Raw genomic sequence first — 14,095 nt, 5'->3', positions numbered from 1 at the left:
AAGATGGTGTCTGACACTGTCACTTTATTAACACAACTAAAAGTACATACAGATCATTTTCAAAACTGGAAAATTGAGAAGCAGGATACATTTATACATACAACAGAGGAAGAACAGTATACTATGGAGTGAAAGCAATATCCTCTCTGATAAGGAAAAGCCCAATAGGCAGGTGAAAAATAAGAAAAACAATTCCCAGTTATTAGATGCCTCAAGCCTAAAAGATACAACATTTTAGGAGAAAGCACTTTCAGGATTAACATGCCATGAGAATATAAGATGGTTTCATGATGTAACTTGGATAGAATGAAAAGGAAACCCACTAGCTATATTATAATTCTGATTCTGAAAACCAGGGTTCTCAGATCAGGCAGGGATTAATGGAGAAAACAAGTGTATCCTAAATTCTTAAGACTTAGATGTATTTGAGAAACTTTCCCCTAATTTGGATAGGTCATAGAAGGCCCAGATGAATTAGAAATCCGAATTACAAAATTAAAAAGGAGTTGTATTGGGGCTGGGGATATAGCTCAGTTTGTAGAGTGGCTGCCTTGCATGCACAATGCCCTGGGTTCAATCCCCAGCACTGCAAAAAAAAAAAAAAAAAAGAGTTGTATTTAAAAAGGTAAGGTATCTCATATCCTGGAATTTAATGTGTTAAACTATGCTGGTATTATGAGAGCTTAGTCACTCTAACTTAATGATCAATAAGTGAAAAGTGTTTACAGATTTGTTAAAGGACATTAAATACATCTAATTGTTTCTGCCTCATTAACTTGTTTGGTTAATTCTTGTAAATGGAGAAAACAAAAAGAGCAATTCTTTTTGGGGGGGGGCGGTACTGGGGATTGAACTCAGGGGCACTAGACCACTGAGCCCAGCCCTATTTTGTGTTTTATTCAGAGACAGGGTCTCACTGAGTTGCTTAGCACCTCGCCATTGCAGAGGTTGGCTATGAACTCAAGATCCTCCTGTCTCAGCCTCCTGAGTTGCTGGGTGTGTGCCACTGTGCCCGGCTGAAAAAAGCAATTCTTAACCATAAAAGTTATCACTGGTATTTCTCTTTAGGCTAAATATTCAGGGGGAAAAAAAAAAAGGAAATTGCTCTCTGAAAAAGAAATTCTCAGAATAAGAATTCTAGTTCCATTAAAAAAAGAGGTTATAGTATTTATTAAAGAAAATAACTAGATTTTTCTCTGCTTTTCATTGGCACTCACCATATTACTAGGAAATTTTACAAAACCAGTTGTAATAAAATATATAGCAAGTATTCAATTTTGAGGCAGTTATTGGTACTTGTGCTCCTTACTTTCTTTTTTTTTTTTTTTTTTTTTGGGTGCTGGGGATCGAACCCAGGGCCTTGTGCTTACAAGGCAAGCACTCTACCGGCTGAGCTATCTCCCCAGCCCCCCTTACTTTCTTTTTTAAATACTTACTTTGATAAAACAAGGTAACTGCAATCTTTTGACCTTAGCAACTTTGTATAAATACTTTGAATATGACTGCAAGTCTGGATTAGCTGTATTTAAATGAACTTGCAGTGTTTCTTCTCCTGGAAAGGCGTTTCCTTCAGGGCTGATCCAGAGCCATCTCCTCAGCAGCACACTGTGACCTGCAGGGCCCCATGGTTCACACCCTCAGTGGCTGATGCTTTCTAGACATACCTTTCAGCTGGTTAGAGGGAATGCTGTGTGTTCTCAAGAGAATTCAGAACTACTACCCTAAACTACACATGAGCATGTGCTTTTTAACAAGTGAGTTTTTTCTAAAGGGACAAAATTCTGAGAATAATCACTGACTAAGACATCCTAAATATAAAACACGCCCAAACAAACCCCCCAACTCTGGAAGGCACTACTGTAGAAAACTGAAGTTATCACAGTGTTCAATATTTTAGCATCAACATTACTCAGTCTTTAAATGTGTTAAATAACTATTTAATATGGAAGAACACCAAAGCAATCAGACCCATAGGCTGAATTCTCCAGCAGCATGTTATGTTCCTTACAGTCTCCCTTCATACTTGATTAACAGAGTTCAGAAGATTCCTGAACACCACTTCAGAAACACCACTTATGAGAATTAGAATCTGAATAAGGTCTGTAGCTAATATACTAAGCATTCTGAAAGAGAGACAGTATTTAATGCCGTGGGCACAGAACAAAGACTGCAGCTGAATACTTTACCTGCAACTGCTTCAATTTAATCTCCCCAACAGCCTATATACAAGTTCACCTATAAGGATGGTTCAAATATATTAGAATTTACATAAATCCCAATTTTAAATTCTATAATAAGGGTTCTAGAAGTGAATTTCAGTTACAGATAACAAGCACAAGTTGGTGTGGACAGGTGCCTGCTCCTGCTTGATGTGTATTGCATATGTACATATTGGGCTCAGAATAGCAATTTAGGGACCTATATGATCTGTAAACTGAACATTCTGGCCAGTTTAAGATTATTAAGATTAAATGGCCAGTGCCTTCCAATGTCCAGAAATTATATCCTTAGGTGAATTTTTAAGGGCATATTCAGGATTTCAGGACTGCAATCTAAGTGACTAGTTGCCCCCAAATCAGAGGGGTGCAACTGTTTTCCTCATGCTCAGTAACTCACAGTTTTAATACTCAAACAGTGTTAAATATGGAAAAATGGCCAGTTGGGCATTTTATTGTGTTCATCTGACACAAATTCTGTGTGTCATACTTCTAAAAACAGGTTCAGGATTGAATTAGTACAAATGTGTCAGCATTTATAAGACATACAAGGCAACAGGGCAGGAGAATGGACAAATGACCAGGAGAGAAAATGCTGGTCTTTTATTCACTGTTAGCCATCATTAATGCTTACTTAGGTGTTAAGCTGCTCACCTGGACCTGGAAGGACTTATCTACTAAGGTTAGCTCTCTGAAGGCCAGGGCAGGAAGAAATATGTAAATAATGTGTGTGCATGAGCAACAAACCTCCTTTGCCAAGTACAGGAATTAGGGGGAGAATCATTGGAACACAATCTTACTGCTAGAGAGGGAGGACCCAGTAATAAAGCATACAGAGAGTTAACATTAAAGTACAATAAAATGCCACAAAACCCAGAAGTTGGATAGACAGACAGACAAAACTGGATTCTTCTGAATGTGCCCCAAGAGAAAGTAGTGTTTCAACAGTTCTTTTAACGCTGAGATTTAGCTGAAGGATGTCGGAAGGGGAACAAAGAATGTCCTGTCCAAATTGTGAGCAGGAAAGGAAAACAGAAAAACAAAGTCAGTGGATCACAAAATACAGAATCGAGTATAGAATTCAGTATGATCATCTCAATCACATTCAAAGACACACATCTTTTAACATTTTTATTTACGATGAATAAAAGTAAAACACTAAAAAGCAAAACTTCAATCTTCCATGTGTAGGGATTGATTTTACTACTAGATAGCATCATAAAATTTGCTTATTTGCTTGTTGGTGACTAGTATGAACACTGAGGATATATTAACAGAACTGGATGCTGGCTTAGAGTTGTGTGAGGGAGGCCTGAGAGTTGGGAGGTCCTTCTCAATTCCCTCCTTCCCTCCCTACTAGTGAAGAAGGAATAGGGCAGAAAGCACAGATGAAAATTGGGGTGGGCTGAGCAACAAACAGGAGGAATGTTTTCATAAGTCAGGTAAATCAAGAGAGTTCAGAGAATGAGGAAAGCTAATAATCGGGACATTTACCACCTAGAAACCAAATGTGCTAAATGACTTAAAGCTCTCTTAAATAGCAGTCAAGTCCATCTTAACCAAGCCTAGTTCACTAATATGTACAAAATGAACATAGAGCTGTATGGGGCCTTGGAGATCATCCAAACCTGCCATTTCAGAGATTATTAAATAAATAAAAACGTTAATGGACTTGGCAAAAAGGAAAATATTTATTAACACATAAATATAACTCTTGGATATATGATACTGGACTCAAATACAAATTCTTATCAACGATTATAGTTTTTCTGATATTTAATAAAAACAATAATAAAAGTGAATACCCATATGCTCAATCTCATCAGAGGTTTTTAAAGTCACCTATTCTTTCATAGTTCATTAATAATCTAACTTGTATAATACTTTAAAAGTCATAAACTTTTAAAAGGAAATAGGCTAAAGGAAATTGTTTGCCTCTATACATACTACCTGTGCATAGAATCTGACAGATGTTTATAATATTAGGTTTTCTGTTTTACATTTTTAAAAGCGATCATCATAATTAAACACCCAATTTTCTTTTCAAGTCAAACAGAGCAAGTGAGGATGTGTAAGTAAAGGCCAGAATGCCTAGAAGTACAGGGGAACAAAGGAAGAAGAGGACATGGAGGGTGCCTTCTTTTTTCCTGTGGCAGAGGGATCTGAGAATGCCTATTTGTGTGTTTAAGCTAGTTTGTGTATTTATTACTTTTCCTTGGGGTTGGGAGATAGCTCAGTTGGTAGAGTGCTTGCCTTGCAAGCATGAGACCCTGGGTTCGATCCCCAGCACTGCAAAAAAAAAAAAAAATTTCCTTTAGTTTGTCTAGACAAATGACCAACTTTTCAGCAGAAGTTGCAGTGTAGCAGGAAGCACCTAAAATTGGTGGTAGTGGTGGTAGTGGTGGTGATAGGGATTTAGGTGGAAGGCAAAAGGGGAGATAGAATGGGAGTGGTCTGTGTGGAATGCCCACTTCCTCTTTCTGGTAAGGGAGGAAGGAAGTGTTAAGAACCCCACTCTGACCACTCTGGAAAAACACTCAGTCTTTAAAAATTATATTTTTTCTATCTGTACCTGCCTTCAAATGGCACAGCTCTGGTGGCTGGCTCATAATAAATACTATTAATCAATGCTTGAGAAATGCTGACTTAAATGCATGTTTGTTTGTTTGTTGATTACTGGGGATTGAATCCACAGGAGGGCTTTACCATTGAGCTACATCCCTAGCCCTTTTTATTATGAGACAGGGCCTTTCTAAGTTGCTCAAGAGCTCGCTAAATTGCTGAGGCTGGCCTCAAACTTGTGAGCCTCCTGCCTTAGCCTCCCAAGTCACTCAGATTACATAGGTGTGTGCTACCTTGCCTGGCTTAAAGGCATGTTTGTTTGTTTGTTTGTTTTGATATATTTTTTAGTTGCAGATGGACACAATACTTTTATTTTATTTATTTATTTTTAGGTGATGTTGAGGATCGAACCCAGTGCCTCATACATACTAGGCAAGTGCTCTACTATTGAGCCACAACCCCAGCCCTAAAGGCATGTTTTAAGGCACACTGTTTTTATACTTTGTTGAGTGAGGCAGGAACATTCTGAAAGAATTCCAGGTTAGGGATTTTAAATGTGAGAGAGAAGATGGTTCTATGAAGTCTACTGGGCAGGTATAATGTCTATAAAAGTTGGTGAACAGTACTTTTAACACAAGCTAAATCAGCATGCCTTACTTCTTTTCTGTGGCTCCCACTCTCTATAACACCCTATGCCACAATCTCTTATTCAAAGACACTGTGGTATGGAACTGGAGCCAGGTAGTAGGCATGTTTGTATAAGTAGGAACACCTTCAGTACAAAGAAAGGAAGAATTGAAAGTTAATATGCACATATGAATATGAATATTAGAAACTGTTCATATGGAGAAAAAGCAGGTCAGTTTTTTAGAAACCATATGAATGTTCTTTTAAAATGTTTAAAAATGGCTTGATAAGCATTCATAAAATAGTAATACTAAAATAAAAATTTTGTTTAAATTTATAACTAAGTAAGTTTCAGTTCTACCTCAAGTTAAAAAGAATAAGGAGGGGAAAAAAGCCAGCAAAATAAATAAGTGAAAAATAAAGAGTAGAACAACTATCTCTTTTTTTTTTTTTTTTTTTCGGTACTGGGGATCAAACTCAGGGCCTTGTACTTGCAAGGCAAGCACTCTACCAGCTGAGCTATCTCCCCAGCCCCAAACAGTGGTAATTTGACTTCTCTTCAATAAAAGAAAACAACCATATGAATTCTTGTTGGCTAATGCAGATGGACTGGAGAGCTGGACTCTCCTACTTTATAACATGAGAAAGATCTGAAAGAGAAGGTTGTTCACTGGACAAGTGATGCTGTGGCCTTCTCAGCTCCTGGAAGGAGGTATGTGAACTGGCTGAAGAAGGTCACTGTGAAAGCTACTGGAATACAGCTTGACTCTGAGAGCAATTATGGCATTCTTGATGAGCCCAGGGGCTAATCCTCAGTTTCTGACAGCCAATCAAGAAGGTGAAAGAAAAGAGGCAGGTTGGACAATATATAAGAATTGTAGGAGCCGAAAGTGTGGCTCAGTAGTAGAGTATGTGTTTAGCATAAATGTGGCCTTAGGTTCAATTCCCCAGCATTTTCCCCAAATGATCAAATGGCACCAAGTTGTTTGTTTCTTTATGTGTCTATATATATATTACTAATATAATATTGCTTAAGAGTGTCATCCTTAGTTGCTTTTTAGTTACTTTTTATAAAGATAATTGAATAAATAGTGTATCCAGGTTTTTTCCTTAACTGCACTTATAAATAAAGTTTAATTATTTGAACTATTGAAGGGTAAGAATATTATTATAACTGAGGAACTTGGAGGCAATAAATCCTAATAGAAGAACAAAGGCTTAGAAATAGCCTCTAGTATGACAATCTCCAAGATATTACAGCTTTGTAGAAAAACTTGTACAATCTGAATAAAGTCTGTAATTTAGTAACAGTATTACTGTTCCAATATTACTTAGTTTAGACAACTGTACTATACCTATGTTAGATGTTAATACTGGGGAAAATTGGGTGAAGTACACATAGGTACTCTCTGTGCTATTTTTGTAACATTTCTGCAAGTTTAAAATTATTTCAAAATTAAAAATTTTTAGGAGCATTAAAGAAGGTGTTAAAAACTGAAGGCAACTGAAGCATTCTCAGTCTGAGATTTTGAAAGACAAATTCTGTTGTTTGTACAGTTTTACACAAACCAAACAGCTAGTTGGGATGTTTAGGAAAATGAAGTTATTTTTCATTAATTACTTATAACATAACTATTTAAATTAATATATTTATGATTTCATTGTGAGGTCCTGGGAAATAAGGAAAACAATAAAAATATTGATCAAAAGAATACCGATTGACTCTTATAACACAATATCATGTTAGTAATTACCAACTTAGTTTAGTGCATTTCTGATAGATTTTAGGACAATAATACCTAAGTCTCTTTAAAAGGCAACACAAAAAAAGTGAAAATTTATTACCTGAGGTACACCAATTTTTCTGCAAGCTTCCAGGAAATTCTCCACATTTCGCCTGCATTTTGCCATTGTTAATTTAGGCTGTAATGATAAAAGAAAGGAGAAAAATTATGATATCAGGAAAGTTATAGAAAAAATTACTAACTTTAAAAATATTCTTGTCAATTGCTTCATATATTCACGACACTATAGACTAGGGAGTCAGCAAACTTTTTCTTTAAAATAGGATCAGATCATAAATATTAGTCTTGAGAGTCATAAGAACTGTTGCAAATACTCAATTCTGCTAGGAGGGGGAAAGATGAACTGAAGGGCTTAACTTGCAGAGAAACTGGGCACATAATGAAAACACAAGTGCTTTTCACTTAGGAGAATTCTTCAACAGCTAGAAATTCTCTCTCCTTGTACCAGTTTCCCTTTTTGCCTCACAGAAATGGAAGCAAAAGCAATATAATTAGCTACTCTTCTTAGGAAGGGAAATGAGCAAGTCAGGATTTTTTTTTTTTTTTTTTTTTTTTGGTGGGGGAGTACTGGGGATCAAACCCAGGGGCACTCAACCACTAAGCCATATCCCCAGCCTTTTTTTTATATTTTATTTAGAAACAGGATCTCACTAAGTTGCTTAGAGCCTTGCTAAATTGCTGAGGCTGGCTTTGAACTCACAATCCTCCTGCCCTAGCCTCCTGAGCTGCTGGGATTACAGGCATGCACCACCATGCCAAAGGTGAGTCAGGATCTTGATCTGAGTTTGGACTGTGCACTATGGAAGAGAGGCTCTAGCAGAAGAAGGGGAGCTGGGCATTTTGTTCTAGAAAAGAAGGAGACCTAAATTTCACAAATGCAATTGTTCAGATGCAAACATCTATGAAGGGCAAACTGAAACGATTTTGACTTCACAGGTAGAAAACAACTGTTTCTGTACACAAGAAATGATAAATGCATGGAGTTTGGGTTGCTAAGTTGAGAACTGGTTCAAGAATCACCACCATCTTACATGTAAATAAGAGAAAAGGCAGCGAACAATATAGCACTATATGGGGACTACCAGCAATGTAAAACCTAAAAGGTGTGGGTGAAGTGGAGCAGAATAGAAAATTTCCTCTGAGATGTCACCTGCAGAGATTTCTGATCAATGAAGGATGAAAGGAGAGGTGGACAATTTCTTTCCCCAGTCATTCCTTCCTCCCCTTCTTCAGCATTTATTGCATCCCAGGGATGTAGGCTAGTCTTTCATAACTGGGATACAACTCCCTGTTAAATTCTGATGAAAAGTCGTGTATCTATTCTTCAGAAGAATGCACATGTACATAATTTTAGGTAGTGCATGGAACCCCTGTTGTCGTAGGAGTCCACAAATCCCAGGTTACAAATCCTTCTAGATGCTTCCAAATGGAATGGCTGATTAGCAGGAGAGAAGACTGCAGAGTCCCTATCACTCTCGAGTGAAGAAGAACTCATGATTTTGCCTTAAATAACAAATTTCATAGGAACCCACTATTCCCCCAAATTTTCCAGAACTTCAAATTACACAGCAGTTTTTGATAGCAAGATACGGCCTCTTCCATTTCTGTAAAGTATAGTCTGTTCTGGATATTAAATCTGTATTGAAACGAACAAGAAATAAAAAAGTTACCTATTTTGGACATCTGAAATGATTCAGATTTTTTTTTTTTCCTCCTTTTTTTTTTTGGTACCAGGGATTGAACCCAGGGGCACTTAACCACTGAGCCACATCCCCAGCCCTTTTTATGTTCCATTTCGAGACAGGGTCTCTCTACATTGCTTGGGGCCTCACTAAATTGGTGAGGCTGGTTTTGAACTTGTGATCCTCCTGCCTCAGCTTCCCAAGTCACTGGGATTACAGGCATGAGCCACCATACCTGGCTGATTCAGATTTTTTTCATGTTCTCTTCCTATTGAATGGTTCATTCAGTGAGCTGTCGCAGCACCATATTTGTACTGGTTTTTGATATGACTCAACTGTGTACCTCTAAGAATGTGAATTGTACTACTTAACACCTATACCTACCAAACAACCAAACAGCATTTTATCAAATATCGTTGATCTTCCCAAGATAACAAGATGAATTATAACTTAATGGTTGCAAACACTTAAAGGTTATAAAGACACATGACTTTCTGATTTATATTCTTCCCTCCAAATCAGACCATGACAGTCAGCACACAATCTTTGTATGCCCATCAATAAGTTCATCATCTGTCTGAATTTCTTTTAAAATGCCTGGATATACAACCTTCCCTCATAATGAGAGGTTCATTTTTTGAACTTGGGGAAACTGGTTTGTATACTATATCGACAAACTCTTTTTTAAGTTGTATACACACTAAAATTAGCCAGCTCTCAAAGAATAATAATAAATTAACATATGTATGAAAGTAGCCATAAAAAAACTGCTATGTTTTTAATTTGTATTTGGTTTTAATTTTATATTCTCATCACAAAAATTATTCTAAGAAAGTAAACTACAAAGCTTGTTGTGTGGTTCTAAGTACAAAAAAAGGGAAGAAACTGTCTACTATGAGGAAGGACAATGTATGTGAAGGAAAAATAAATGTAAATATTTATGCTGAAAAGTGGTACTATAACAGAAACTCCATGAAAGCAATATTGATTGATTCCTAGTAATCATGATCACAGTTTGAAAGAGGGTTGTTTGCTTGTTTGTTAATTAAAATAGTGGACGTTCTCATCTGGCTAAATTCAACTCCATTCCTTCATCCTCAAATGTTTTCATTTGGGGAATTTTACATATGCACACGTCTTCTTAATTTTATAGATCACTCAGTATCAAGAAAGATTCCCTACAGCTGGGCATAGTGGTATGTACCTATAGCCCCAACTACTTGGGAGGCTGAGTCAGGAGGATCACTTGAGCTTAGGAGTTCAAGGCTGGCATGGCAAAACACAGAAACATCATGTCTCAAGAACAAATAAGTAAAAATTTCTCCTTAAACAATTAACTTATCAAAATAAGCTATTTGATAAAAGACCTTATTTTTTTATTAAAAAAAAAAAAAAGGAATTGATGTTCTTGAGAGAATGAACCACTTGTAACTCATGTCTGTACATTTTGTGCCTGGCAGGATGCCTGGCTCTGGAGCTGGGATCAATAAATTGAGAACATTTTGTTATTGATTTCCACTGGCAAGTCCTAATGTTGTCATTTCATCTTAGACCCTAATTTCTTTGACTAAGAAGAAAGTCCATGTATTTTATTTCATTAAGAAGTTAAATATTTATAAAATAGTTTTACTTTCCCATTATATATTACTTTTTTGAAAACACTGTTCTGGTGGTCAAAGTAAAGAGGCTTGGTCACTCTTTCAAACCCACTTAATACATTAGCTCCTTGCTAGTATTTTGTCAGGGGCGGGCTCTGAGGGCCCCAGAGCCGCACCGTGGCCTGATCTCTAAGATGGCGCCTGGCAGCTTGCCAGACTTAGCTGCACTCATATACAAGTTTTAGGAAGTAACTCTGGTTGGCTGTTGTACATGAGGCAATCCTGGTATCTGCCTGGAGACTGTTCCTTGATAGGCTGACTTTCCTGGTAGTCTACTCTCTGATAGGCTGATGTTCTCAATATAAGTCTGAGACTTGCGGAATAAACTCCTTTTGGTTCCTGTGATCAAGAAGAGCGTACGCATTGTGACTGTCCCCGCGGGCGGTGGGCGATCATAGTATTTCCCCTAGAAATGAAGAATGAAATCTTTGTCCTTTTTATTTTTAAAGAAAAATTTTTTTTTTCTTAATGCAGTTGACAGAAACTGGGAAGAACAGAAAGTGAACAAACACTTCTTCCCTTACTGGCATTGCCAAACAGCATGGAAGTTCCTGTTCTCTTAGTCATCACTTATAGGACCAATGTAAAGGCTTTTAATTCATTGGGAGTATAGTTTACTTTGGTAGTGCTACTGTTCTCTCTGATTTTTCTGTAGAGAACTGAACACCTGCTTTCAGAGTCATTAAACAAAAAGAAGCTACCTATTTTCCTTAGAAGAAATGCATGACTCTATTTTTGGATGTGGTGGACAAAAAAGGGCCATATCAGACCTGGAACTTTGTTAAAGAAGTTTTTATAATTAGAAGAATACAAGGTCCTTGGGAAGGATTAAGGATTTGCATCTGGAGAAGTAGTAAAATGAATGTATAGAAGTAGAAATCTAAAGTCCTTGATACAACTGCAATCTGAACAAAGAATTTATATAAGGAACTGCCTGCTAAATAACAAACCAACCAGAAAATGACATGAGGACAAACCTTTGAAAAGATAAACACTGCTAAGCATACTAAAATGCACATATTCATTCAAAGTCATCAAAATAGGGTGAAAACATAATCAAATGCCTTGTGAATCTTGATTATAGCCTCTGTGTGTGTATGTGTGCCTCTTTCTCTACTGGAGTGGGGATGAGGTAGCAGCTATGAAAGATATCCTTAGAGCAAATGTGGAAATTTCAATACACCTGTGGTGGATAATAATATCTGGTGTTCCTCTACTAGTCTGTACATCCATCCTTACCCTCCACCTTCCCATCCTGCAGGCTGCTAATGGCTCATAGCTACCTCCTTCTCAGCTTCAACATGATCCCATGGGAAGCTCAGAAGTGAACTGTTCTCTCATCCTGACACAGGAGGACTCAGCCCTGTATCAGTCACTGGCTATAGGCTATGGGAAAAGGCAAGGTGGACCAGGACAATTGGTGCAGTTTAAAGACACACACAGATAAAGCAAGTATGGCAAAACTGAATAAATGTCAGATCTACTTGAAGATTTTAAGTGTTCACTATATTATACTTTCAACTTTTCTGAAGGTTTTAACATTTTTTGCATGTATGTGGGTTATTTTTTAAATTTAATTTTTAACCGGTACATAAAAAACACAAAAATCATACATATTTATAAGGTACCAGGTGATGTTCTGATACATGTATACACTGGGTAATGGTCAAACCAGATTAAATCTTTCTCTCTCTTCAAACATGTATGTATATACGTATGTAAGTACACACACACATACATACAACACACACATGCACACACCACATACACACATTTACTTATATATTTATTTGTGGTGCTGGAGATTGAACCCAGGGCCTTGTGCTTGCCCCCGCCCTATCATTATGGTGAAACATTTCAAAAGAGGTATATCAACCCAAAGCCTGCTCTTTCTTTTGTGGGTTGCCATTTTTTTTTTTTTTTTTTTTTTTTTTTTTTTTTTTGGTGGTGCTGGGGATTGAACCATTTTGATACTAATATTCAGAGCTGATGAGCATTCAAAGAAAACATAAATGGAATTAAGGACAAAAATCACAGTCACAGCAATAGATGGACAAAAAGCCTTCATATCAACCCTAATTCATGATAAAAACACTGAAGATAAAAACACTGAAGAAACCAGGGATAGATATAGATCATAAAGATATACATAAAAACCCCAAAGCCAGCCTCATAATAAATGGGGAAAAACTGAAAGCATTTCCTATAAAATCCGGAACAAGACAAATGTCCACTCTCACAACTCCTATTCAGTAAGGTGCTAGGAATTCTTGCCATAGCAATTAGGCAGGAGAAGGAAATAAAAGTGATTAAAAAAGGAGAAGGAAGAAGTCAAATTACCACTGTTTGGGGCTGGGGAGATAGCTCAGTTGGTAGAGTGCTTGCCTTGCAAGCACAAGGCCCTGGGTTCAATCCCCAGCACCGCAAAACAAAAACAAAAACAAAAACAAAAACAAACAAATTACCACTGTTTGCAGATGATATGATCCTATACTTAGATTTCCAAAAAAAACTCCACAAGGCTGTTAGCACTAATAAATGTTACAAAGGAGGTTACAAAATGTTACAAAGGAGGTTACAAAGTCAACATACAAAATTAATAACTTTCCTACACACCAATAAGGAATCTGTTTAGAATGAATTCAGGGGTTGGGGCTGTAGCTTGGTAGTAGAGTGCTTGCCTAGAATGCATGAGGCACTGGGTTTGATCCTCAGCACCACATTAAAATAAATAAATAAATAAATAAATGTATCGTGTCTGTCTATAACTAAAAATAAAAAATAAAAAAAGTGAATTCGGGAAATCCATTCACAATGGCATTGAAAAAAAAATATAGGAATAAATCTAACCAAGGATGTGAAAGACGTCTACCATGAAAAGTATAAAACACTGAAGAAAGAAGACACAAGAAGATGGAAAGACCAACAATATTCATGGATAAGCAGAATCAATATTGCTGAAATGGCCATACTACTAAAGCAATACACAAACTCAATGCAGTCTCCATCAATATATCAATGACTTTTTTCACAGAACTAGAAAAATACAGTACTAGAATTCATTTGGAAGATATAAGATGCAGAATAACCAAAGCAATTCTAAACCAAAAAAGCAACAACTTCAAATTATACTATGGTTATAGTAACAAAAACTAAATGGCACCAGCATGAATAGAGACACAGGAACCAATGAAACAGAAGACACAAAGACAAATCCAAATAGATATGTCATCTGACAAAGGTGTCAAAAAACAAAACAAAACAAAACAAAACAAAACAAAAAAACAAAGCTTTGACCAAGGTGTCAAAAGATACACTGAAGAAAAGACTGCCTTTTCAACAAATGATGCTCGGAAAAGTAATTTTCCATATGGAGAAGAATAAGACTAGATCTCTATCTCATGCTACACAAATGCCAACTGGAAATGGATCAAAGAACCTAGGAATAAGACCAGAAACTGGGCAACTCCTAGAAGAAAATATAAGGTCAACATGCCAACAGATAGGTGCAGGCAATGACTTTCTTTTTTTTTGAAACTGAGATT

General features: G+C 36.8%; 1 protein-coding gene and 1 non-coding gene across 11 annotated transcripts in view; both read right to left on the bottom strand.

Moving 5' to 3' along the window:
* Lrch3 (leucine rich repeats and calponin homology domain containing 3) overlaps window positions 1–14,095 on the bottom strand; it is a 115,944-nt gene that overhangs the window by 1,362 nt on the left and 100,487 nt on the right. For 8 of the 10 annotated variants that reach the window (XM_047565008.1, XM_047565012.1, XM_047565010.1 and 5 more), the window contains 2 exons: window positions 7,251–7,328; window positions 5–3,219 (listed from right to left, as the gene is read on the bottom strand). In XM_047565008.1, coding sequence (XP_047420964.1) covers window positions 3,019–3,219; window positions 7,251–7,328 — 279 coding nt within the window. In that variant the 3' untranslated portion in view covers window positions 5–3,018. Of the gene's footprint in view, window positions 1–4; window positions 3,220–7,250; window positions 7,329–14,095 lie in introns of those variants that run through there. The other 2 variants (XM_047565011.1, XM_047565018.1) reach the window with 1 other exon arrangement.
* On the bottom strand, window positions 9,408–9,470 carry LOC124993840 (small nucleolar RNA SNORD43). The gene has a single exon (XR_007110357.1). It is a non-coding gene; the product is annotated as a small nucleolar RNA SNORD43 (small nucleolar RNA).

Source organism: Sciurus carolinensis, chromosome 9 (assembly GCF_902686445.1).
Source record: "Sciurus carolinensis chromosome 9, mSciCar1.2, whole genome shotgun sequence".
In the NCBI taxonomy this organism is placed as follows: domain Eukaryota; kingdom Metazoa; phylum Chordata; class Mammalia; order Rodentia; family Sciuridae; genus Sciurus; species Sciurus carolinensis.
The sequence above is the reverse complement of the archived record's forward strand: the minus strand, read 5'-3'. Positions and strand labels throughout refer to the sequence as shown.